A 25,704-nucleotide genomic window follows, 5' to 3' on the forward strand; every position below is an offset into this window, starting at 1 on the left:
TCAGTTCAGCAACTAGTAAGTCTGATTGTGAACTTGTTCATTGTTCTTTAACATGAGGCAGGAGGATGTGTGAAGTAGTGTACTAAATTAGTGAATGTGTAAATCCTTTGTGCTCATGTTAAAAGAAGCTGATCACTGTAGAGCCAATGGGTGGAGCTTGAAGTTCCAACTACACCTTAACCCTACTCATAACCCTATCCCTAGTCTCAACCTCAGACGTCATGCCCACAGACTGTTGGCTGAACGCTTGATGCATATGGCACACAAAATGGGAAATTCTTCTGGAGTTTAGAAGTTGTCATCTGAGGGTTTCCTGGAGATGTGTCATGGTCTTTAATGGCCCACCTGGGAACAAAGCCATCATGATGCCAACCCCCCCTTATGGAAGAGGAAAGCTGTTGCGATTGTATCTGTGACAAGGAAAGCTTACCAGGATCAACCAGCTGGATTTTCAAAAGTATGTGAAGTTTGCGATTCCACTGTTGCAGTAAACTTGCACAATGTTCTTGAATGAACAATTTATTAAATGCACAGCAATCTGTTATTGTAGAGACATTGACTTTATATTTTCAAGCCCCTAAACATGACGCAGAAACAAAATGAACTGTGATTGGTTGCTTTACGTCGGCTAGATGTCCCCTTGAGTGGTCCTTGGCAATTGAAAGCTGCGATGGAGTCCAGACCTTCTACTGTCAGTCTGAAGGTCTGGCTACGCGAGACTACCCTATCCATAAATATAAATAGGTCAAGCTCCATCCATTACATCCAGAGAGGGAGATCTGGACGTCATTTGGCTCTGTGAGCATTACTTGCATGTGAACAGTGTATAAACTGTTTGGTTGTGTTTGTTTTATATTTGTTATGTCTATATGGCTTTATTTTTCTTTCTTCTGAAATCCTAATATTCTATATCAACATTCAAACACAATAAATACTAGGCTACATTAAGGAAAATCAATTTTAGAGTGCTAATATTATCTATTCCTATTAGTTGCTTTTGCGTGTTTACATCATCTACTTAAACACATACAAATGTCAGGCTACAATAGTGTAAAGTGTATGTGTTTTAATTGAAAAAACCACTAAACATTTGATTTGGATGTGCTCTTCGGTCTTTCTAAGCAAGGCTTGAAAATTGCTTTCTACCACAAATATCTTTCATGTCACTTTTGTATTTTTACTATTTTTGCATGTATGCTGTATTGTAGCCTACTTTTTTTTTTCAATGTGTTGCCTTTTCTACTTTTATAGCTTATCAATATAACAAAAACTGTATATGAACTCATCTGGCAAATCAGAAAAAGATGAAAGGTTTGAAATAAACAAGGCTTGGAATTTCAGTTATTAACTGGCAAGACTTTGGAACAGTGGTTAAAAATTAATAGCTTATAGTCTATATTAGGGGGAACTGTAAACAGTGCACAGGTGAGAACAATGAAATCTGCAGTAAAAGTTTAAATGAGTTGTGGCAATTGCTATTTGCACTGCGTTAAATATTGTGACAAAAATATCCTCAAGATCAGACCAATCCTGAATCTTGATCTAGTCAATCCTATACTGGCCTGCAGAGAGCTATAGCCTACTTGGAAGATTCTGTAAAACCACATGCCCCCAGCAGTGGTCGACAGGGGAAGTCCAGACAGCCGTTACTAAAGACTGCTCAGAAACTGGGTAAAAACGGTTAGAAGAGTTTTGATCAAATACACACTACTATACATAGAGAGAGAGGACTGCTCATTTATGTGTACTGCAATATCTGATACAGTACTGTTAATAGCCTACAATTAACATCATAAAAGTTAAAAATACATCTTTGTTTTAATTTCTCCCCACAATTTCAGATGTGGCTGAATGTGACCCAGGATCCTTCAGTCTGTCTGTAGTTATCAGTGTGCTGGTGTTGATGTGTGTGGCTGCTCTCATCAGACCTGCACTCATCATCTGGAGGAAGACACATGCTGCTGGTAAATGTTAAGTAAGGAAATGAAAGTGTCATCTTGAGAAAAGCAACCTGGTCCATGATATTAAATCTGATATCCAAGTTGATTTGTTAAGAAACAACAAAATATTCCAACAAAATTTTCACTTTAGTGAAAACCCCGAAAACCTAAGAAAACTAATCATCCTGTTTTAGAGATGCTCTGTATTTCATGCTAACTTTGTGTAACTGCATCATTCTCATTTAGGTTCATATTCCAGGACATCACAGATTCAGTACATCTCCAAATGAGTATTTTCTTTTGTTATTTTTTTTTATTGGGAAATCTTTACGTTTACAAACATTTGTTAATTTTTATAATATCATAAAATTTAATAAATTATTAAAAATGACAAGTAAACTATTTATCTTTTTTTCAGCTTCAGTGAAAGATGCAACATGATAAATGAGCCTGAATGGTAGTATGCAGTATTCAAAAGTATTATACAGTATGTCTCCCAAAATGTCTCATCGGGTTTACAGGCTTTCTTATTGTAGTCTCTGTAGATAATTTTAGAAAGGAGAATGTTCATCTGATATAATTATATAATAGCGAATAAAACCTCTAAATGGCACGCAGAACCTGATTTCACCAAGTGCAACATGTTCAAGGATCATGATCTTTGTTTTGAAAATTCTAAATATTACAGCACAATCCAGTATGTTATGTAATATATAGTGGGCCTATTTAAGCAACACAATTTATATAGTACGGGGATGTAAATGTTATTGTAAGAGCTTTGGATGAAGTGTATAGTTACAATCCATTGTTATCAAACAAAACAGTACAAGAAAGTGCCATGACAATACCATGGCTAGTACCATGGTGAGCCTATTCACAGGTAAACACAATCATTATAAGTAATAATAAACTATTTAAAGGTCCCGTTTTACGTGGTTTTTTGAAGCTTTGATTGTGTTTATAGTGTGCAATATAACACGTATTCATGTTTCGCGTGTAAAAAAACACAGTATTTTTCACATAATTTACTTATCTGTATACCGCTGTTTCCACTGTCATAAAAACGGGCTGATGACTTCCTTGTTCTATGAAGTCCCTCCTTCAGAAATACGTAACGAGTTCTGATTGTGCCAGCGGTTCCTGTGTTGTGATTCAACAGCTCTGAGCGCACCGTGCCCGGAAAAGTCACGCCTCTTACCATAACGTGGAGATGCACGCGCTCAGTGTTATTGTAAACATGTCTTTAATTTTACCATATCAATTTGAGCCGGAATCAGACCCGGTGATTGGACTGCGGGATGAAAATAACAGCGTTTCGACGACATGGCGACAAACACACTCTACAAACGCAACTCTTGTGTATTCCTGTGGGCAGAGGTTAGTCAAAAAACTGTTTTAGTGACGTCATTAAAGAAGGAAGTAGAGGGATGTAGTCCAAACTGGCCGTTCGATGTAGGCGACTTCTGTTAAATAAAATATCTTGCTTGGCATTGAACTTTGAGCTTTAAAATTTTACAGATTTTATTTATACTCTAACAACAACATTACACACTAACTAAAGTTTGAAACATGGGATCACGGAGAACGGGACCTTTAATAATCAAGGTACTGATATCATCACTGTACCACACTTTGTTATTTTGAGATTTTGGGGGGAGGAAAATACTTGGTGTATTTGTGACTTAAGGTTGCTACTAATTATTATCACAAGAGTATATACTTTAATTTAAATATTTCAGTAGTTTTATTTTGGTGCCCGAGACCCTGAACTGGTATGCAGTTTATGTCTGGCACAGATATTTTACTGTAGATGAAGTTGACTGGAAAGTAAGCAGAAACAAGATTGTAAAATCATACCTGGTCAAGGGTTATCCAGGGTACTCATGGTATTCTTGAATTGGGCACTCTTAGGAGTCACACTTAATTGTGTCTTGACTTTGCCAGAAAGTTATTTAGCCACCTAATGTGAGACCGTGGCGGTGGAAACCTTTATGACATAGCCATGCTTACCACCGTCTCATTGAAGCATTTAATGCTGAGGAGCCTACAAGCTTGACACAGCCTCGCTAGAATGCAGCTATTTAAGGAGCACCGAATAAATCATCTCTAATCCTGAAAAAAAAAAAAAAGTAATCTATATAACTTAATGTTAGAAATGAAAGACATTCTTTTAGGCTATGATCACCCCCGTCCCACACACCTTGTTTCTATCTCACTCAGAGTGTAAGTAAATAAAAGGTTTTACATTCTCTTCCGTGTTGAGAAAGTAACAGATAAACTTTGAAAGGCTTCCAATGAAGATCAGATAAGAAACACAACTCATGTACCATTTTCTGAATCACAGGGATTTATTATTTGAGAGAATGCTCATTGTGTGCATGTTGTCATTTTTGGCAGTCGTTAACGCAGGTAAGTTACTGCCATGATTTTTCTTTCAACATATTTTATGCACGGTCACAAATCTGTGATTTTGAATTCCTTTATAGCCTACTAAATCCAGCTTAGCTTTTGCTGGTGGTTAGCATTTTTAGTGAATAGTGTTAGTGTATAGTTTTAAGAATCAAGTCTTTCTTTTAGAACATATTGGGATAGTTTGCTAACAGAATGGTTCAGTTGTGTAAGCAAATGAGAGGGAAAAAAACTGCCAACTAAAGGATGTTACTAATACTATATCGCAATTTTTGTTATGATGTAGGGGTTGTTTTAGCATTGTGTAGCAATCAGTATTATGATTGTCATGAACATTAATAATAACTTTAGAATCGGCTGAGGGGCGGGACTTAACTAACATAACTAGTTTGGGAGGAAAAATCACTTCCATTAACAAATAAAAACTATTTATGGTGTTTCGTTTTTAACATTTCTGTAGATGTTTGCAGGAATAATGTATATGTACAGTAAATGTATATGCAGGAATAAAGTATATGTACAGTAATAGTATGAAGTCACACTAATATTGCATGCTTGTTCAGGTGTATCCACAGGTTCTCACTCACTGATGGCTTTGGCAACATATATAGTTGGACAGACACCATTTCCTGAGTTTACTGTTGTGCTGATGTTGGATGATCTGCAAATAGCATATTATGACTCAACCACATGGAAAGTTGTCTATCGCTCTCACAGCGATTCACAGTACTATGATGAAGAGCAAAGTGATGGTGGTGTTATATTTCAATATATATATAACAACCTGAAACGTCAAGCAGTTTATCTTAAGGAACAATTAAATGACACGGATCACTCAGGTTGGTTCATGCAACAGATTGATAATTCCACACAATACGTTATTAACAAATTACAGCATTTTTTTGTTTGTTTGTTTATGCATGTATGTACACTGATCAGGCATAACATTATGACCACCTTCCTAATATTGTGTCCCCCTTTTGCTGCCAAAACAGCCCTGATACGTTGAGGCATGGACTCCTCTAGACCCCTGAAGGTGTGCTGTGGTATCTGACATCAAGATGTTAGCAGCAGATCCTTAAAAGTCCTGTAAGTTGTGAGGTGGGGCCTCCATGGATCGGACTTTGTTCAGCACATCCCACAGATGCTCGATTAGATTGAGATCTGGGGAATTTGGAGGCCAAGTCAACAGCTCAAGCTCGTTGTTGTGAACCATTCCTGAACCATTTTAGCTGGTGGCATGGAGCATTATCCTGCTGAAAGAGGCCCCAGCCACCAGAGAATACCGTTTCCATGAAAGGGTGCACATGGTTTGCAATAATGCTTAGGTAGGTGGTACGTGTCAAAGTAACATCCACGTGGATGGCAGGACCCAGGTTACCCAGTAGAACATTGCCCAAAGCATCACACTGCCTCCGCCGGCTTGCCTTCTTCCCATAGTGCATCCTGGCACCATGTGTTCCCTAGGTAAGTGACGCACATGCACCCGGCCATCCATGTGATGTAAAAGAAAACTTGATTCATCAGACCAGGCCATCTTCTTCCATTGCTCCATGGTCCAGTTCTGATGCTCACGTCCCCACTGTCGGCGCTTTTGGCGGTGGACAGGGGTCAGCATGGGTACCCTGACTGGTCTGCGGCTATGCAGCCCCATAAACAACAAAATGTGATGCACTGTGTATTCTGACACCTTTCTATCAGAACCAGCATGAACTTCTTGAGCAATTTGAGCTACAGTAGCTTGTCTTTTGGATCGGACCACACGGGCCAGCCTTCGCTCCCCATGTGCGTCAATGAGCCTTGGCAGCCCATGACCCTGTCACCGGTTCACCACTGTTCCTTCCTTGGACCACTTTTGATAGATACTGACCACTGCAGACTGGGAACACCCCACAAGAGCTGCAGTTTTGGACATGCTCTGACCCAGTCGTCTAGCCATCACAATTTGTCCCTTTTCAAACTCGCTCAAATCCTTATGCTTGCCCATTTTTCCTGCTTCTAACATATCAGCTTTGAGGACAAAATGTTCACTTGCTGCCTAATATGAGATGAAGAGATAATCAGTGTTATTCACTTCACCTGTCAGTGGTCATAATATGCTCGTTCGAGATGCATCGGTGCTGCGCAAATCGATCAGTGTATGACATCAAAGTACCATGAGAGCGATTCAAAAGCATAAGGAGTCGTATGCTCTTAAAAACGCTCTTGCAGCACTTTGATGTCATACACCGATCGGTCTGATCGGTCAGTGCTGATGAATCTCAAACAAGCCTAAAGTTATGCCTGATCGGTGTAAAGCTTTAATGTTGAAGTGAGAAAGCTACATGTACAAGAGATAGAAAGAATGCTTAATTCTCCACATCTTATATGTAAGTCAGTGTATACCAGTAAGTCTTAATTCAGTTTCTTTCCATTTATCTACAGGTGTACATGTTCATCAGAGACTTGTTGGGTGTGAATTACTGAACAATGATAAACCAGGTCTACTGAAGTCATGGGATGCTTTTGATCAAATAAATACAGAGGAATTTGCCTTTAATGCAGAAAAAAATGAAATGCAAGCGAAAATGCCATGGATGCCATGGAGCCAACAAGAATGGCATAATAAAAAGTTTCTGCATGAATACATTTATCAACCTATTTGCATTAAAACACTACGGAGGTTCCTGAATATGGAAAAGAACAAGGTGATGAGAAAAGGTGAGAAAATCAACCTGATTAACTTCAGATAGCATAACTATGACTCACACAGCGGTGCTGACAGAAAATGCATCTGCCTTCAAATGCTTTATGAATCATAAAATATTGATTCTAATAAATGAACCCAACAGTTTAACAACAGTAACACTTCCCATTCTTTTCTCTAGTGAAACCCAGAGTCAGACTCATAAGGAAGACACTCACAGACTCTCAAGGTCTTCAGATCAGCTGTCTGGCCACTGGTTTTTACCCCCGTCACATTAACCTGACTCTGTTCAGAGATGATCAGCCTGTGGATGATGATCAGATCACAGGAGGAGAGATTCTTCCCAACGGAGACGGAACTTACCAGATGAGGAAGAGTTTGGTGATCAGTGTAGAAGAACAACGTGAAAAACACAAATACAACTGTACAATGAAACACCTCAATCTGGACAACAAACTGGACATTACATTTGGTAAAGAAAAACTAATAAACATCTAACAAACAAAACTGAACAACAAATTAGATTCAAGATACTTTATTACCATTCTACAATAAAATTCAGTATATCAATCCTTAGAAAAAGCAACAATACTATTAGACGTTTTACTAACTTTATTTAACTTTCTTTTCCAGTTGTCTATCTCACTATTGTTGATAATATTTAAAATTATTATTATTATTATTATTATTTTTAATTCATTTCAGATGTGGCTGAATCTGACTCAGGATCCATCAGTCTGTCTGTAGTTATCAGTGTGCTGGTGTTAATGTGTGTGGCTGTTCTCATCATACTCATCAAATGGAGGAAGAAGACACATTCTGCTGGTAAATGTTTTGTAAACTCAATTAGGAAAAGAAACCAAACATCATTTCCTTCAGAGACTCTTTTAAAGTTCACCCCAATGCAGTTTCATGTTTCTAGTGTTCTTTGTTTAACTGTGCCATTGTTATTCAGGACGAGGCTCTGAGACGTCAAAGAGTGATTACTCCCTTACTCCATGTAAGTACTCTATGTTTAATGAAGTAATATGAATTCACCAATATGTTCATTTTAAGGTTGGTAGCCTATTGGAGATGACAACCAAAATATTTTCTTTCTTTATTTCAGCTTCCACGCAAGATGAAACATGAAAAGTGAGTCTAAATGGGCCTATACTAAATTCAAACTTAAAATTAAAAAGCCTTAGCATTTGCTCAGAGATACCATCAGGTTTTGTTATGATAATGACCATCAAATGATATTTGATTAAAACGACAAAGGAATGTAATATAGTTACACTACAATAACAGATAGTGAACAGTATATGCAACATGAAAATTAAGCCTGTTTGGCTGTTTTTCGTTGTCGTTGTTTTGCTGTTCCAAGGTGATCTGTGTTTTATTATTCTGCTGTTCTGTACTGTACATGCAGAACAACTTTTACCTTTAGAAAATTGCGATATTTTTATTTAGCATTTTGCTGTAACATTAGGTGGGTAACAAATATACAATTGTTTCTGAAAGGCTATGTGCATGTTCTCTGTTGCAGTGGTTCTCAAGGCCCCGTTGTCAATATCAAAGATCCTTCCTCTGTTCTGATGAAATGACAAAGCTGCTTATTTTCAGCTTTGAACTTTTTATTAAATTATGTTTAGTGATCTTGCAGCCCATTTTGGTAGTTTGCTGAGGCCCTCTAGTGGTTTCACAAAATCAACAAAGGTGGCAGCACTAGACTTTAGGTGTAGCAGAAAACATACTGTAAACTTATACAGACTGTAAACTCAGAATTTCTTGTGACAGTGTAGAAAGATTCAGAAAGGAGACACTCATCACTCAGACTTTATACATTAATAAAATTAGACATTCATATAATTATCTGCTTGATAAATACTTTTGTAAACAGATACAGTCAGTTCTTTTTTGTATGGTGAATATGTCATTCTCTTGAACTGTTTTAACTTTTTAAAGCATTGTAGATTTATATGGTTGAATAAAATGTTGCATTTGAATAATCTACTTTGTGTCTGTTATGTTATGAAAGCTTTTCTTTTCAGTGTCATGGGAGATTGTGTCCTACATAAACACCTGACACACCTGGTGCTATTGACACAGCTTAGGACTCAAAATTCCCAAAGTTTTCACTTTCCTGTTGAGACAAAGCACATCTAGCATGTAAAAGTTAATTATTAAAAAAGTGACTAACAAAGACCTTGTCTGGTAAATGAGAAGAAGAACATGAAAATAGTCATACAACAGATGAATGGCATTTACAGGTCAAGGAGAGCTGACTGCAAGGGAGCAGAACAATCATGGATACCAGGGTTCCTACACAGTTTGGAAAAGTATGGAAAAGTATGGAATTTGATTTGAGTAATTTCCAGGTCTGGAAATATATGGAAAAAGAAATCACAGTATGGAAAAATATTTGTGTTTCCAGACTATTGGCTCTATTCAGTTTTCTAATTTATCATACCTGCAAACTAGTCACTTTTTGGCAAAATTAGCCATTTTGAATCAAAATACGTCATTTATATGAATCGTTTAGAGTTTTTTTTTTTTTCGGGGCGAGTGTGTGTGTGTCACAAGATTCTCACAAGAATTGAAAATGGGCTACCATAGACTGGAGTGAGTCGCAATCTTTCTTGGTGCTTTGTGGTGTGACAGATCACTGTAGCGCTCATGAACCAACCATCTCTTCCGCTTCACTAGTTACAGCACAAAATAAACATGAATGAACATCCGAAGGTATGTTGAAAGATACAGTACAACTTACTGAAATCTGTATCATGTCACATGCAATCAATCAATCAATCAATCAATCAATCAGTGTTTCAACTGCAGAGGGGCGTCAATAAAACAACTTGTAAAAATGTCACATTTAGCCTATCTCAGAAAAGCGTTCAGTGTCCAAATACTCATTATTCAGCTACAAAAATGAATTTCGAGAGGACCATTTTGCTAAATACATGCACTATAAGCTATAAGGGCCTAGACGTGAATACTTAATACAAAACTTTATTTCAACAATCAAACACTAATTTAAAAATCACTAAAAGACTGTAGGACCCGGACTACAAACATGAAGCAGAGAAAACATAGAAAAGGACACAAAGCTTACCAATGGCAGAAATCGTTTTGAAGGAGGTCTGGAAAAGTATGGAATTTTGAAATGGAAAATTTGTAGGAACCCTGGATACACTCAAGCTGTCATCACTTTCTCATTAATCCAAGCACTTAAACTAAAAAGTGTACTTAGTGTAGTAGTGTAGTGTACTGTTACTTTAAGACATTTTCACACAGGTGTTCATGGAAGATACTGGAAAAGCACCAACATGTGCCATATATGCACAGACAACATTATGTATATGTCTGTATGTATGTATTCATTCATTCAAAATTCCTTTCAATGTATACTGTAGAACTTACTATTAATCACTTGAGTTTGACAATTCTTACTAAATTAAACCTAGTAAAATGCTCAGGATTTTCTTCTGAATATGAGATAGCAGACCATCTAAACATCTAAAATGTTCTAAAGATTTTAATATAGGTAAATCACTAATAAAAGCTTATATGGCCAACAAAGTATTTTACAATGGCATCAGTTTATCAAAGTAAATACAGAAGAGAAGAAGTAATATTTGAAACAGATTGGGACACGCAGAATTAAACAACACACTGTTAAAACAAAAACTAATAAATGTCAGTGTAGTGAGACTGTAGAACATGTTAATGAAATGAAGAAAAAAAAACAAAAGGAAAAAAAAAAAAAACTATTACCATGGACAATAGGCTAAAAATAATATCCTAAACTGGAAGAGAATCGACTGTATTATTAGAGACTAAAGACAGAGTAAAGTAATAAGGGTGATTTTTAAATATTTACAAGACACACAATTCATAGGATATAAACCCGTTGAAGGAGGCACACACACAGCACACATTTTCGACATCTCTCTTATCTCTCACACCCATTGCAGGTCTTGAAGTCTCAACTAACGGATAACTGCACTTGCATGCAATTCAGTGTAAAACTGATATGAAGCTATATTACACGCGCCGATATGGTAGATGGCAGTATGCAACTGTTTTGTAACACTCCGAAAACAAAGAGGAAGAAGAATAACAACAAACTGTTGAAAACAGTTACAATAAGAGAACACGTTTGAAGGGAAAATACACCCGCATTCTTTTCTGAACCACTGGGATTTATTATTTGAGAGGATGCTCATTTTTGTGTGCATGTTGTCATTTTTGACAGTCGTTAACGCAGGTTAGTAGCCTACTGCTGTCCTATAAACTTTCAACCATGGTCATCATACATCTCATTTTGAATATATGTTGGAAACTAAATCTGGCGGCAAATACCAGCTTTTGGCTGTTTTTGGTGAAAAGCAATTTTGAGAATTGAGCGTTTTGGGATGTTTCGCGTTTAGAATGGGTTGAATAGCGTCTAACCAATTAATAATAAAAAACAAAAACAAAAAACTGTATTTCTGAAACACGTGAACCAACTATGTCTAACTTCTTAATGTCTCTGTGTTGGAGGAGTAAAGCATTAGACAGAACTGCTGAACAAAGCCCGTAACAAAGTCCCTTTCAAGGATAATCTGTTCACTCCACGGTCATATTTGCAACGCCTCCGGCGTTAGGTTATTTAGGATAACCTAAATAGCTGCCCGAACTCAACTGTGCTATTTTAAGACACCGTGAAATATGAACTAAAATGTGCTTTTAATATACTATCTCTGTATTTAAAAAAATGTATTTACTTACTTGTAGTACACTGGGTTCAAGTAATATAAGTGGTAACTAAATAATTTTTTTTAAATAGTAGGCTATATTAAAAGCACATTTTATATTTCATGGTGTCTTAAAATAGCACAGTTATACTTAGATGTTCTTAAAATTATCTCAATATACTAAAATTTCTTCTTTAGTACTAATTAAGTACAAAATTAATGTGCAAAAATAGAGCACTTTGTACTATTTATCACCTGGGTATTTGAATGGGGGAATCCTGAAATCTCAAAACCTGCTCAGCAAACTTATCATTAAATAACATATTTCAAATCAGCAACAAAATCTGAAGTGATCTGCCCTGTAAACATTGTTTCTTAGCCTTAAAAGGCTTATTTTTCAGACTATATGAGCCAAATGTGCATGTGCAGTCCTAGTGCAAATCTCAAGTTTCTATGGGAATCGAAGCTTATATTGGCAGCTGCAGTGAAGCAATGACTTTATCAATCAGCGATTGGCTCTTTTACCTAGAAGGCGGGACCTATTCTGCAATATTGCACATTGCAGTTTCTCCCATTCACAACAGTAATAAATGGTGCATTCCAAAACGGGATATATCGCCCTCTGAAGGGCATTTCGGAGTGAAAACAATCATGGACGCCATATTGAAGGGTCTTTCCAAACCAAAGTGCTCAAAACTGGCCACTTCAAAGGGCCCTTCTGAATGAAGGATTTCGAAGGGTACAACTGATGGACACTTTGGACCCCCACGATCCTTTGGACAGGGAAGTTGTTTGGCGTCACAGAATGGGTCAGTTCGATTTTACCTATAAATATATGTACAGTGGTGTGAACAGGGATGGGCAGTATTTCAGATACATGTATTTAAAATACGTATTTGAAATACAAAATACTATTTTGTATTTTGTATTTTAAAGCCTTTGGAAAAAATCAAATGTAATTTGTATTTAAATACATTTAAGATGAGTATTTTTGTATTTTCAAAATACTCAAAATACTTTGAGACCGACAGTCAACCTCTTTATCAGGGTGTTGTTTTCATGCATCAACTAGTTCAGACCAGACACACCTCTCCCCCCCCAACCCCAACATTCATGCACATGAGCCGGCAACTTTTCTGGAATAGTGAGGATGTGCTACTTGTTGATTAAAGTAGCTTGTCAAATGTGTTTGAAGCATTAACGTTACTGCATGTTAGGGATGGGTGATATCATATGACAATATCGTTTATTCGTTTATTCGATGGAACTTTTTCTAAATCATTTTCATAGATAGGACTTTAGCTTTGTGCAGTTGAAGCCTTGTTTATACTTTCACAATTCGCATGGCTCTACGCCATGAACCTGCTTACTGCGCACGCTCCTCAGTAAACCTACGAGGCTTTTATGCTTGACGTGCTCTCCGTTGTATAATTCTGTGAAACGACAGAGGGCGACTCTGAGTAATTGTTTTCCAAACCACCAAAAAGCAGCGATGAGAGGAAGTAGTTTGCTGAATAATTTGTCAAACACCTCTTATACTATGTCAAACACTCGTCTCGTGAGAAGTTTGTGAATAAATGGATTTCTTCACATGTAAACTGATTAGGTTGTGGGTCATTTTGACGACACATTAGGGGTGTGATGAGATCTCGCGAGACTAAACTGTGACGAGATTTCTCGTCGAGGCAAAAAGTAGTCTCGTGATGTTGCCATGACAGAGTGTTAGGATGATTAGGAAAGAATATGCCACCGCTACGTTTACATTACGCCTCCACTGTCGTTTTGCTTTGTATTTAAATAAAAAAACATTGAATTCAGTTGGATAACGGTCGCCGCTGCTCCATATTCACAGAGTTACGCGCGATCGTTGAAAGTGAAAATCGCTGAAATCGCATTCAAACGCGATTTCAATACCCCGCATTTTGAAAGCGGCTCCCTGATGAATGAAAATATCTCCCAATATGAAAGCTATTTTAGGCTGGGCAGTGTAGTTGTAACCATCTCTTAGCTCTGTATCAAAGAAAAATTTGGTCTTATTTGCACTTTGAATATTGAGAGAGTGTGATTATGGTTGCACTTATTGTAAAGTGTTACTATAAAAGTGAATAACAGTTTTGTCTTAATCTTATTAAGCACAAACAATAGTTTCATTTGTTAACATTAGTTAATGCACTGTGAACTATCATCAACTAACAATGAATGACTATTTTTATTAACTAACATAAACAAAGACTGATAAATACTGGAGCAAATATATTGCACATTGTTAGTTGATGTTGGTTAATACATTAATGTTAATAAATGAGACCTTATTGTAAAGTGTTACGATTTTTATTTTTACTGTTTTCTATTTCTATGATCAGTTTGTGGAAAGGAGTTCAGTTAGGAGGTCAAAAGTTGTAGAAGCTCATAAATCATGTACAGTAAGGTCTGAAGAGACTGAAATCATACAGAAGAGAAGTAAGTTAGTTGAGTTTGTGGCAAAACCTTTTACAGTGCTTGAGACTCAACATTTTTGTGTGCATGTTGTCATTTTTGACAGTCGTTAACGCAGGTTAGTAGCCTACTGCTGTCCTATAAACTTTCAACCATGGTCATCATACATCTCATTTTGAATATATGTAGGAAACTAAATCTGGCGGCAAATACCAGCTTTTGGCTGTTTTTGGTGAAAAGCAATTTTGAGAATTGAGCGTTTTGGGATGTTTCGCGTTTAGAATGGGTTGAATAGCGTCTAACCAATTAATAAAAAAAAAAAAAAAACTGTATTTCTGAAACACGTGAACCAACTATGTCTAACTTCTTAATGTCTCTGTGTTGGAGGAGTAAAGCATTAGACAGAACTGCTGAACAAAGCCCCTAACAAAGTCCCTTTCAAGGATAATCTGTTCACTCCACGGTCATATTTGCACGGTCAATGTTGAGTATTGTTGTCTTTTACTGCATATGATGATTCATACTCTGAAAGAACTGAAATGACATGCATTACAAGATGATTAGTTAAAACATTTCAAATACACCTGCAGAATATTTTTCCTAGTCATGTATTTCACCATTGAGGATTTCTTAAAAATAGTGTGTAAAAATCTTGTCTTGTCTTGTCACACCCCTACGACACGTGAAAAAGTTTTTTAGTACACTTCTTAAACACTAACCAAATAATCAAGTTAAACCAAGTAAACTTGAAATTGTGACTTGTGACATTAGAACAAAACATATTAATATGATAACATATGTATAACACTAAATTGATCAATACTGTTATATATGTTTTTTAATTCATTAATTATTTTATTTCAATTAACGATTGTATTAAACACCAACCATTACTTTATTCATTATTTCTGCTATGCAGGCTCATTTTGTAAATGTAATCATTATAAATTTTACAAACATGGTGCTTTATGAAAATGTAACTGGACACATTTCCAAATTGTGATTGTGTTTACCCATCTATGCAAATGTTTGTTTATGTAGAGACGAAACAATTAGGTTAATCATTGTCTGTCTCCATCAATTAATTTAATTTGTATTTTATTTTAGATAAACTTTATATTTTCTAATTATGTATATAGAAACATATAAACTTTACATTAAATAAATTTAAAAGATACTATACTACTTGCGTAAAAAAAAGCATCAAAAGAGTTTGAAATTCAGTTTTTGCTGTGGTATCAAAACTGATATTGATAATTTTGAAACCATGTCATATATTGTTACTGTGAAGTAAAATTAAGATTTTGGTCATATCACCCATCCCTATTCTTTGCTATATAGCAGAAAAGGTTCCCACAGTTTTACAGTTTTTTTTAGTAGTGTTCACCATAAGTAATAGACTACATTGTAACCTTGTCAGAAGTAAGTATATAAATGGCTGCTATTTTGCACTACATAAGTTTATTTGTAATTACCAGCAAGGAAGCAAGCACTTAAGAAAGAGAGAGAGAGAGAATGACAGAGAGAGCAGAAATGAGGTAAGGAATTAAAAGTCAGTAGGCCCATGTAGTTTCTTAATTCACTGTGACTATTTATAATTAGCTTAACAAATTATATATAACATTCAGTGTCTAAACATTCAGTTTTTTTGTAGTTTTTTATTTCCTACTGGGCAGGGGAAGGGAAGAGGTATATAAAATTAAAACGAAAGTTTTTAAGTAGTTGCACACATCTAAATGCTTTTTGGCATTCAGAATAGGCCCAGATAGATTTCAGCCTAATAGGGATACCTGCACTGAATCTTCAATTTCACATGTATTTTGTGTATTTTCAAAATACAAAATACTGTATTTGTATTTAAATACATTTTTCCACACAGTATTTTGTATTTGTATTTAAATACTTTTTTCTACACAGTATTTTGTATTTGTATTTCAAATACATTTCCATGTATTTACGCCCATCTCTGGGTGTGAAAAAGCGTTTGCCCGATTTTTTTTTTTTTTGCATGTTTGTCACACTTTAATGTTTCAGATCATCAAACAAATTTAAATATCAATCAAAGATAACACAAGTAAACACAACATGCAGTTTTTAAATGAAGGTTTTTTATTATAAAGGGAAAACAAAATCCAAGCCCACATGGCCCTGTGTGAAAAAGTGATCCCCCTGTTAAAATATAACTGTGGTTTATCACACCTGAGTTCAGTTTCTTTAGCCACACCCAGGCCTGATTACTGCCACACCTGTTTGCAATCAAGAAATCACTTAAATAGGACCTGCCTGACAAAGTGAAGTAGACCAAAAGATCCTCAAAAGCTACACATCATGTTGAGATCCAAAGAAATTCAGGAACAAATGAGAAAGAAAGTATTTGAGATATATCAGTCTGGAAAAGGTCATAAAGCCATTTCTAAAGCTTTGGGACTCCAGTGAGAGCCATTATCCACAAATTACAAAAACATGGAACATTTACATTTATTTGTTTGGCAGACGCTTTTATCCAAAGCGACTTACAAGTGAGGAATACAACAAGCGAGTCATCATGACGAGGCAAATAGACACAAGAAGTGCTCACAATACAAGTTTTAGGCAGTGCTCAGAGTATCATAAGCTACAATAGAGAGGGATTAGAGGAAGTGAAAGGATAGGTATAAGAAGTGTTCATGACTCCACCATAAGAAAGAGACTTGGCAAAAATGGCCTGCATGGCAGAGTTCCAAAATGAAAACCGCTGCTGAGCAAAAAGGCTCGTCTCAGTTTTGCCAGAAAACATCTTGATGATCCCCAAGATTTTGGGGAAAATACTCTGTGGACTGACGAGACAAAAGTTGAACTTTTTGGAAGGTGTGTGTTCCATTACATCTGGTGTAAAAGTAACACAGCATTTCAGAAAAAGAACATCATACCAACAGTAAAATATGGTGGTGGTAGTGTGATGGTCTGGGTCTGTTTTGCTGCTTCAGGACCTGGAAGACTTGCTCTGATAAATGGAACCATGAATTCTGCTGTCTACCAAAATAATCCTGAAGGACAATGTCCGGCCATCTGTTCGTGACCTCAAGCTGAAGCGAACTTGGATTCTGCAGCAGGACAATGATCCAAAACACACCAGCAAGTCCACCTCTGAATGGCTGAAGAAAAACAAAATGAAGACTTTGGAGTGGCCTAGTCAAAGTCCTGACCTCAATCCTATTGAGATGCTGTGGTACGACCTTAAAAAGGCAGTTCATGCTTGAAAACCCTCCAATGTGGCTGAATTACAACAATTCTGCAAAGATGAGTGGGCCAAAATTCCTTCACAGCGCTGTAACAGACTCATTGCAAGTTATCTCAAACACTTGATTGCAGTTGTTGCTGCTAAGGGTGGCCCAACCAGTTATTAGGTTTAGGGGGCAAGCACTTTTTCACACAGGGCCATGTGGGTTTGGATTTTGTTTTCCCCTTATAATAAAAACCTTTATTTAAAAACTGCATGTTGTGTTTACTTGTGTTATCTTTGATTAATTTTTAATTTTTTTTTAATGATCTGAAACATTAAAGTGTGACAAACAAGCAAAAAAATAAAAAATCAGGAAGGGGGCAAACAGTTTTTCACACCACTGTATATTATTTTTCTATACTACTGTAATATTTATACGAGTTAGATTTGATACGTCATTATAGTCAAAACAACATTGTACATCCACAGAAATACTTTACAGCTAATGTTATCAGTCCATTCAAATGTTTTAAATACATGGACACAATTTACAATATGGTGCGATAAACCAATAATAAATAAATAAACTAACGTTAAACAAAAGGCACAACTTGCACAATCTACTCATCGTTCATAATGTGTTTTTTTTGGGCGGTCGACCAGTGTACAAAATGTGCGATGAAGGCGCCTCTTTGATTGTCTCGTTAAGATGATGCAGAAGAGCATTCCAAAAAGTGCATTGACCCCTACACCCTTCATCCCTTCGAAGCTGTCACTCCGGAGGGTAAACCCTTTGAAGGGATTTTGGGCATAGGGATGATCGGAGAACGTGAGCTGTGCGTCTGCGTTCAGGTGCTGGGTTGAATCGCTGTCAATATAAAAGTCCCAGTGCTGTCAACGTTAAAAATGCTGATTTCAACACTTTTCAATTAACAAATATATATTGTGCATATACATTCATTGTAATGACTCCTCTCAAAGTTTAATTTCCCTCTACTACATGGAGTTTTTATTTGTTCAAAGACTATTTGCATTAGATGCTAATGCTATTTACAATGAGTGTTAATAGCAAAAAAGAAAAAAAAAGTATAAATAGGGTGCAAATATAAGATCCAGGAAGGCTTGGTTTTTAAGTGTTCAAAATGAGATTGCAGTCTATGTGCCAATATAACCTCTCCGATCAATGCAAGGGCACCACATTAAATTCCACACACTTCTTTAGCTTGACTGCTCTTTCTGACCCTGGTGTCTCTTTTGGTTGATGTGTGCAGAAATATAAAGTTGTACTGTATCTACAGTAATGATGTAATTTGACTTCATACTAATATTATATGCTTGTCCTTGTGTATCCACAGGTTCTCACTCACTGATGGCTTTGGCAACATATATAGTTGGACAGACACCATTTCCTGAGTTCAGTGTTGTGGTGATGTTGGATGATCTGCAAATACTGTATTATGACTCAACCACATGGAAATCTGTCTATCGCTCTCACAGCGATTCAAAATACTATGATGAAGAGCAAAGTGATGCTGGTGTTGTATTTCGTGATATGTATTACGACATGAAAGATCGAGCTTTTTATCTGAAGGATCACCAAAATCACACAGACGGTGAGTGTTAGACACAGCACATTTAATACCACATGTAGCTTTTATGTGTTTTCTGTTATTTCCTTAAAAGATTTTGATGTAGAAATGAGAAAGCTACATTTATATCATAAAAAGACCAGTATATTCATTTTAATTTCATCACATTTTATAATTCTTCATTGACATAGTACAATAAAAATCTTAACTAATTTTCTTTCCTTCATCTGAAGGTGTACATGTTCATCAGAGACTTGTTGGATGTGAATTGTTGAAAAATGGTAAACCAGGTCTACTTCATTACTGGGATGCTTTCGGTGGGCAAAATATGGAGGAGTTTATTTTCGACATAGAAAAACATGCCATCCAGATCAAAATGCCATGGGTGATAACATGGGACCAACTAAAACGACTTCATGAAAACTTTATGTATGAAAATGTGTATCATCCTATTTGCATTAAAACTTTGCGAAGGTACCTGAATATGGAAAAGAACAATGTGATGAGAAAAGGTGAGAGAATCAACCTGATTAACAGTATAATATATTCAGTAAAATAAAGTTTAAAAACATCTTAACTTACAAATATGACCCAGATAGCAGTGCTGACAGAAAATATGTGCCTCTGAATGCTATGAATGAATGATTACGATAAATGAATGACTGATTCAGTTTAATAACAGTAACACTTCTCGTCCTTCTCTGTAGTGAAACCCAGAGTCAGACTCATGAAGAAGACACTCCCAGACTCTCAAGGGCTTCAGATGAGCTGTCTGGCCACTGGTTTTTACCCCCGTCACATTAACCTGACTCTGTTCAGAGATGATCACCCTGTGGATGATGATCAGATCACAGGAGGAGAGATTCTGCCCAACGGAGATGGATCTTACCAGATGAGGAAGAGTTTGGTGATCAGCGCAGAAGAACTTCTTGAAGGACATAATTACAACTGCACAGCAAACTACCTCAACCTGGACAACAAACTGGGCATTACATTTGGTAAAGATATACTAACAATAAAACAATAACAAAAAACCCTTTGGATATGGAAGTAGACATCAGGTTTAATAACAAGAACAACAACAAAAACTACCCCTGTCTGTTTTACTGACTTTTTCTCCATTTCACCCCAAATTCAGATGTGGCTGAATCTGACTCAGGATCCTTCAGTCTGTCTGTAGTTATCAGTGTGGTGTTACTGTGTGTGGCTGTTCTCTTCATAACTGCACTCATTATATGGAGGAAGAAGACACATTCTGCTGGTAAATGTTACATATAGAAAGGCACTACATATAGTAGTTGAGTGATGCTCTGAACTCTGTTATGGTACAAGTGTGTTAACTGCTTCATTCTCATTAAGGTTCAGTTACCAGACCATCAAAGAGTCATTATGTCCATACTCCAAGTGAGTAAATGTAAACTTTATTATTATTTTTTTTTTACTGCTATAGTAAGTGATGAAATAAAATATCTATTGTAGATTGTTTACTTTTCAACACTTATTTCAACAACACAAACAATATTATATAATTTACATCTCATTTATACTTTAAATGTACTGAGAAACTATTGAACTGAGAAACATCTTTTTTTCTTTTTCTGCTTCAGTGCAAGATGCTACATGAAAAATGTGCCCAGATGGACCCAAATTCTGAAGAAATATACACACAATATTTGGTCTCAGGTGGATGTCAGACTCTCTTATTGGAGTCTCTGATGAGACACTGTGGAAAGTTGCAGAAAGGAGAACAGTCATCAAACTGATTTCTTTTGTGGAGAATTCACTTCTGTGTGCCACACTGCGCAGAAATAAGAGTGACTGCACAAAAGGACTGAAAACCACTTAAGACTTAAACCACCATGATAGGTTTTCTGACAAAATGTTGCTCTAGAAACCCCTTTCTAAATGTGCAAACATTACAAACGGAAAAACAATTTGCATAAACTGTTATGTTCAAGAGTTTGTTACATGTAACACTATGGCTTAATGCAGATATTAAAATCATCTCATTCAGCTATAATATCTGAGTCTATTAAAAAAAACTTACAGCACAATAGAAACTTCTAAAAAATATTGTTGTTTTCTGTTATAAACTTATTTTTAGTATATCAAGTGAAAACAGACACCTGGAAATGAAGGTTTATTTTTTTGATAATTTTGCTTGTATAGAAGACAACCCAGGTGAAAAAAAGTACACTTCTACAATGTACTTAAAGTGCTCTATTTTTGCACACTAATTTTGTACCCAATATAAACTATCTCTGTATTAAAAAAATTATTTAGTTACCACTTATGGTACTACATGTGGTAGGCTAGTAATTTTTTTTTACAGAGATACTATGTTAAAAGCACATTTTAGTATATATTTCATGGTGTCTCAAAATAGCACAGTTGAGTACACTTAGATGTTCTTAAGATTATCTTATGAAGTACTAAAGAAGAATTTTTAGTATATTAAGTACAAAATTATTGTGTGAAAATAGAGCACTTTAAGTAGGCTACATTATTTTCACCTGGGAACATAAGTAAAAATGTGCTATCTTACCCTACTCTCCCCTAGTAAAAATTTGGCCATATTTACATTGGACATGTTAAAAAACATTTGATTTGGTGCATTAAATTATATTTTCATTACATTTATGCATTTGGCAGATACTTTTATCCAAAGGAATTTGTAGTGCAATCAAGTTTTTTTTTTTTTTTTTTGCCAGTATGTGTGGCAAACCATGAGCATTACTAGCCAGTGTTGGGGAAAGTTACTTTTAAAAGTAATGCATTGCAAAATTGCAAAAACTCCTTAAAAAAAACTAATTGCATTACTTAGTTACTTTTTATGAAAATTAATGCATTATGGTTAAGGTCAGCAGCAAAGAAACTGCTTAATAAAGTGAGATACATAAAGGATACATTAAGGGTGTTCGTGTAATTTAACGTTTAATTATTGCAGGTCATATTCTGAATTTGAATTTTACTGTTTTTGATTCATTTTGAGGAATACAGACTATTTTTGTGCAAGTGAGATGTGTAAATGCCTGCTCACATCAGTATAACTACAATAACCATCTTGTTCATACACAACGTGGTACTTACTCTGCGATTTCTCTCAATAGGACAGGAGAGCTGTCAGTCAATACATGGGAAAACAAAGTAACTTGCGTTACTTATTTGAAAAAGTAACTTGAATATTTTGTTGTAAAATTTAAAAGTAATGCATTAATTTTCTAGTTACTTGAAAAAAGCAATCTGATTACGTATAACTCAAGTTACTTGTAATGCGTTACCCCCAACACTGTTACTAGCACTATTTTTGTTTTTACTGTATTATGAGACAAAGAATCTTTATCACAGAAAAGCTGCCCAATAAAACACCTCAATCTGGACAACAAAATGGATATTATATTTGGTTAAAAATCATCAAGTGAAATGTCCCTTTTGATATAAGCAACAACATATATTGTCCAAATCATTTGGCACTGTTTCAGTATCTGTTATTGGCTAATATATTTCTTTTCCTGTTTTATTTATTTTATTTTATTATTACTTTTATTATTATTTAATTCACCACAATTTCAGATGCAGATAAATGTGATCAAGGATCCTGCAGTCAAGGACATGCTACTGCCAATGCATACACGACACGTGTATGTGAGCAAGTACAACATGCTGCTGTCCAATATAGCGTACATGAATTACCCGTAACAGATCTATACAGGTGGAGGGTTTCTGAAACACGCTGCACTGCTAAGGCAAATGCTACTCATGTATTTGAAGATTGAGCACGCAGTTCATTGGCTACTGATACAGAGTGAACCAATCATCTGTGTCATATAGATACTGTAATGATGTGGTTACGAGCAAGTTGAGTTAAAGGACCTATTAGCCTGCCCATTAGAGTTTCATGCCAGAACTTTGTATTTCTGTCATGACAACTCTCGGAGTGTTTGGTATGGTAATGGGTATGAATATGTTGATATGTTTGGTCTTGGTGGAATAGATCTGCTATGCTGCTGCTGCTTTAGAGGAAGTATGGGACTTGCTACTGCCAATACATACACGACACGCTGCTGTGAGCAAGTAAGACATGCTGCTGCTGTACAATATAGCGTACATGTATTACCCCCCAACAGAGCAGGTGACATGATATTTGAACAATATAAGCCAAGTGTACTGTATGTCAGAAAATCCCCCATCACGCAGAAGGCAAGATGACGATTCAGCCCTCACCCCACAGCAGATCGACTGCCAAAACATATGTACTGCTGCTGCTCCAAAGAGCCTAAGGAGCCATGTGTATGCTAGCTATGTGTGCCTGGCCCATTAGTTTTGAGTATGAGAAATGGGGCATATGCTTGATCTTGGCGGACTAGATCTGCCTACGCATTATTCCCCCCAAGCAGATCTAGCTGTTAGACATGTGGGCTGCCATGAGGTGCATATAAGGCACGTGATGCATCTCGCAGCGTAGCCACTTTTTAAAGGGCGTCCCTGTTAACTTACCAATGTGGTGTTAGCTACATATGTTCCTACATACCAGTGTATGCATGCCACTAAACTAAGTATTTTGGCTATGACTATGTGTGCCTGGGCTACCACACCGAATGGCTTAACTCTAATGGCCTATGACTATGTGTGCCTGAGCAAAAAGGCTCATACATAACCGATTAAAATGTGCATTATGTGTGGCTTCAACAAATGGTAACACGTTGCAGGCTAATAGAGATGAGAAAAGAAACCCCCCAAAACCACCAGAGCAAATAAATAGTATAATGATCTAGCATCATTTGATAATTGTCATCGTCAAACCCTCTATACTCCTATTGTAAAAGTGGAGGTCTTTCGTACAACGGAAAAATAATGAGCATGGCTCTAACGCGTTCAGCTGAACCCAGCCTGAAAAACATGTAGGTAAATGAAAACATCAACTTTGAAAGTGTTATTGGACATTGAGCAAATAAGGTGAGCCCCGGTTAAATGATAATACGTTTTCTCATGTCCACTATGCTTAGTTGGAGTGATGGCTTGCTGCTGTATAAAATACATATCGCTGCTGCTGTATGCATGTATTTTACTCCTGCATCGAATGTAATACTAGTAAGTAACTTTCCCCAACACTGGCTAGTAATGCCCATGGTTTGCAACACATACTGGCAAAAAAAAAAAAAAAATTGATTGCACTACAAATTCCTTTGGATAAAAGTGTCTGCCAAATGCATAAATGTAATGAAAATATAATTTAATGCACCAAATCAAATGTTTTTTAACATGTCCAATGTAAATATGGCCAAATAATGCAAGTATCGTTTGAACACTAAATGGCAATTTAGTATTAAAATTGTGAACCCCTTTTAACAAAGGTGCTTCATAGTATTGAAACTGATGGTTCATCCAGCAATTGTTAATTTACTCTATTGTTTCATTCCCCTGTTATGATACGGTTCAAATTCATTTTCCACTCTCTCACTGCGTGAATGGTATGTTTGTGTTTGTTAGTTTAGTTATGTGTTTGTGATTTAGTTAAATGCAAGAGTGCGCACACAAGTTTTGAGTTGATTCTGGTCTGCTTATAAAAACCAATGTCCCTAATAATGATTCGATCACAGCTACGTGTTAAAGGTGCCCTCGAATGAAAAATTGAATTTATCTTGCCATAGTTAAATAACAAGAGTTCAGTACATGGAAATGACATACAGTGAGTCTCAAACTCCATTGTTTCCTCCTTCTTATATAAATCTCATTTGTTTAAAAGACCTCCGAAGAACAGGCGAATCTCAACATAACACCGACTGTTACGTAACAGTCGGGGTGTACGCCCCCAATATTTGCATATGCCAGCCCACGTTCCCAACATTATGATTATGAAAGGCATTAGACAAGGGCAAAACGTCTGGATCAACGTCTGAATCAACAGACTAGGTAAGCAAGCAAGAACAACAGCGAAAATGGCAGATGGAGCAATAATAACTGACATGATATCATGATATTTTTAGTGATATTTGTAAACTGTCTTTCTAAATGTTTCGTTAGCATGTTGCTAATGTACTGTTAAATGTGGTTAAAGTTACCATCGTTTCTTACTGTATTCACGGAGACAAGAGCCGTCGCTATTTTTCATTTTTAAACACTTGCAGTCTGTATAATGCATAAACACAACTTCATTCTTTATAAATCTCTCCAACAGTGTGTAATGTTTGCTTTAGCCACGCAGCATAGCCTCAAACTCATTCATAATCAATGTTAACAATATAACAGTACTCACATAATCCGAACACTTTGTAAAGATCCATTTTGAGGGTTATATTAGCTGTGTAAACTTTAAGGCACTGTTTAAGGCAAGCGCGAGCTCTGTGGGCGGAGATTTAAAGGAGCCACAGCATAAATCGGCGCGTTTATAATGATGCCCCAAAATAGGCAGTTAAAAAAATTAATAAACAAAAAATCTATGGGGTATTTTGAGCTGAAACTTCACAGACACATTCAGGGGACACCTTAGACTTATATTACATCTTTTAAAAACATAATCTAGGGCACCTTTAAGAAAGCGATATTCTGTGGCCACGGAAAATATCCTTTCTATAAGAGTTGATAGACAATTAATACTGAGTGTTCGCTGGCTGAACAGATGAATTGATTGTAATATTAATTCAGCTACATTAAGTTCATTTGATTAACTGATTTAGATATTTATAATTAATCATAACGACTTGACTAATTATTATTAATA

The 25,704-nt window shown here is 36.2% G+C and overlaps 2 protein-coding genes across 4 annotated transcripts; both read left to right on the forward strand.

Moving 5' to 3' along the window:
* The first annotated feature begins 3,478 nt into the window (after positions 1 to 3,478).
* LOC125280252 (major histocompatibility complex class I-related gene protein-like) lies at positions 3,479 to 8,978 on the forward strand. The gene is made up of 8 exons (XM_048210645.1): positions 3,479 to 4,349; positions 4,913 to 5,188; positions 6,774 to 7,049; positions 7,217 to 7,507; positions 7,741 to 7,860; positions 7,991 to 8,035; positions 8,144 to 8,169; positions 8,564 to 8,978. The coding sequence occupies exons 1-7, from the start codon at positions 4,262 to 4,264 to the stop codon at positions 8,164 to 8,166; spliced, it is 1,119 nt and encodes a 372-aa protein (XP_048066602.1). The 5' UTR covers positions 3,479 to 4,261; the 3' UTR covers positions 8,167 to 8,169; positions 8,564 to 8,978.
* A 1,747-nt stretch (positions 8,979 to 10,725) lies between these two features.
* On the forward strand, positions 10,726 to 22,412 carry LOC125280253 (major histocompatibility complex class I-related gene protein-like). 3 transcript variants are annotated; one of them, XM_048210647.1, is made up of 7 exons: positions 10,726 to 11,287; positions 18,750 to 19,007; positions 19,217 to 19,495; positions 19,691 to 19,981; positions 20,122 to 20,244; positions 20,343 to 20,387; positions 20,591 to 22,412. In XM_048210647.1, exons 1-7 carry the CDS (start codon positions 11,239 to 11,241, stop codon positions 20,605 to 20,607), a joined length of 1,062 nt encoding a protein of 353 aa, XP_048066604.1. In that variant the 5' UTR covers positions 10,726 to 11,238; the 3' UTR covers positions 20,608 to 22,412. The 3 variants fall into 3 exon arrangements, with proteins under 3 accessions (XP_048066604.1, XP_048066603.1, XP_048066605.1); XM_048210646.1 differs by lacking the exon at positions 10,726 to 11,287 and adding an exon at positions 11,299 to 12,565; XM_048210648.1 differs by lacking the exon at positions 10,726 to 11,287 and adding an exon at positions 14,249 to 14,310.
* The last annotated feature ends 3,292 nt before the right edge of the window (positions 22,413 to 25,704 follow it).

This window comes from Megalobrama amblycephala, linkage group LG12 (genome assembly GCF_018812025.1).
Source record: "Megalobrama amblycephala isolate DHTTF-2021 linkage group LG12, ASM1881202v1, whole genome shotgun sequence".
NCBI classification, from domain to species: Eukaryota; Metazoa; Chordata; class Actinopteri; order Cypriniformes; family Xenocyprididae; genus Megalobrama; species Megalobrama amblycephala.

Bases quoted from the DNA above. Each gene is read 5' to 3' on its own strand.
- LOC125280252 (XM_048210645.1), top strand. From the start codon at position 4,262: ATGTACCATTTTCTGAATCACAGGGATTTATTATTTGAGAGAATGCTC. The intron at 7,508-7,740 runs GTAAAGAAAAAC...AATTCATTTCAG, and splicing joins CAAACTGGACATTACATTTG to ATGTGGCTGAATCTGACTCA. The intron at 7,861-7,990 runs GTAAATGTTTTG...ATTGTTATTCAG, and splicing joins GAAGAAGACACATTCTGCTG to GACGAGGCTCTGAGACGTCA.
- LOC125280253 (XM_048210646.1), top strand. From the start codon at position 12,505: ATGGACACTTTGGACCCCCACGATCCTTTGGACAGGGAAGTTGTTTGG. The intron at 19,982-20,121 runs GTAAAGATATAC...CCCCAAATTCAG, and splicing joins CAAACTGGGCATTACATTTG to ATGTGGCTGAATCTGACTCA. The intron at 20,245-20,342 runs GTAAATGTTACA...ATTCTCATTAAG, and splicing joins GAAGAAGACACATTCTGCTG to GTTCAGTTACCAGACCATCA.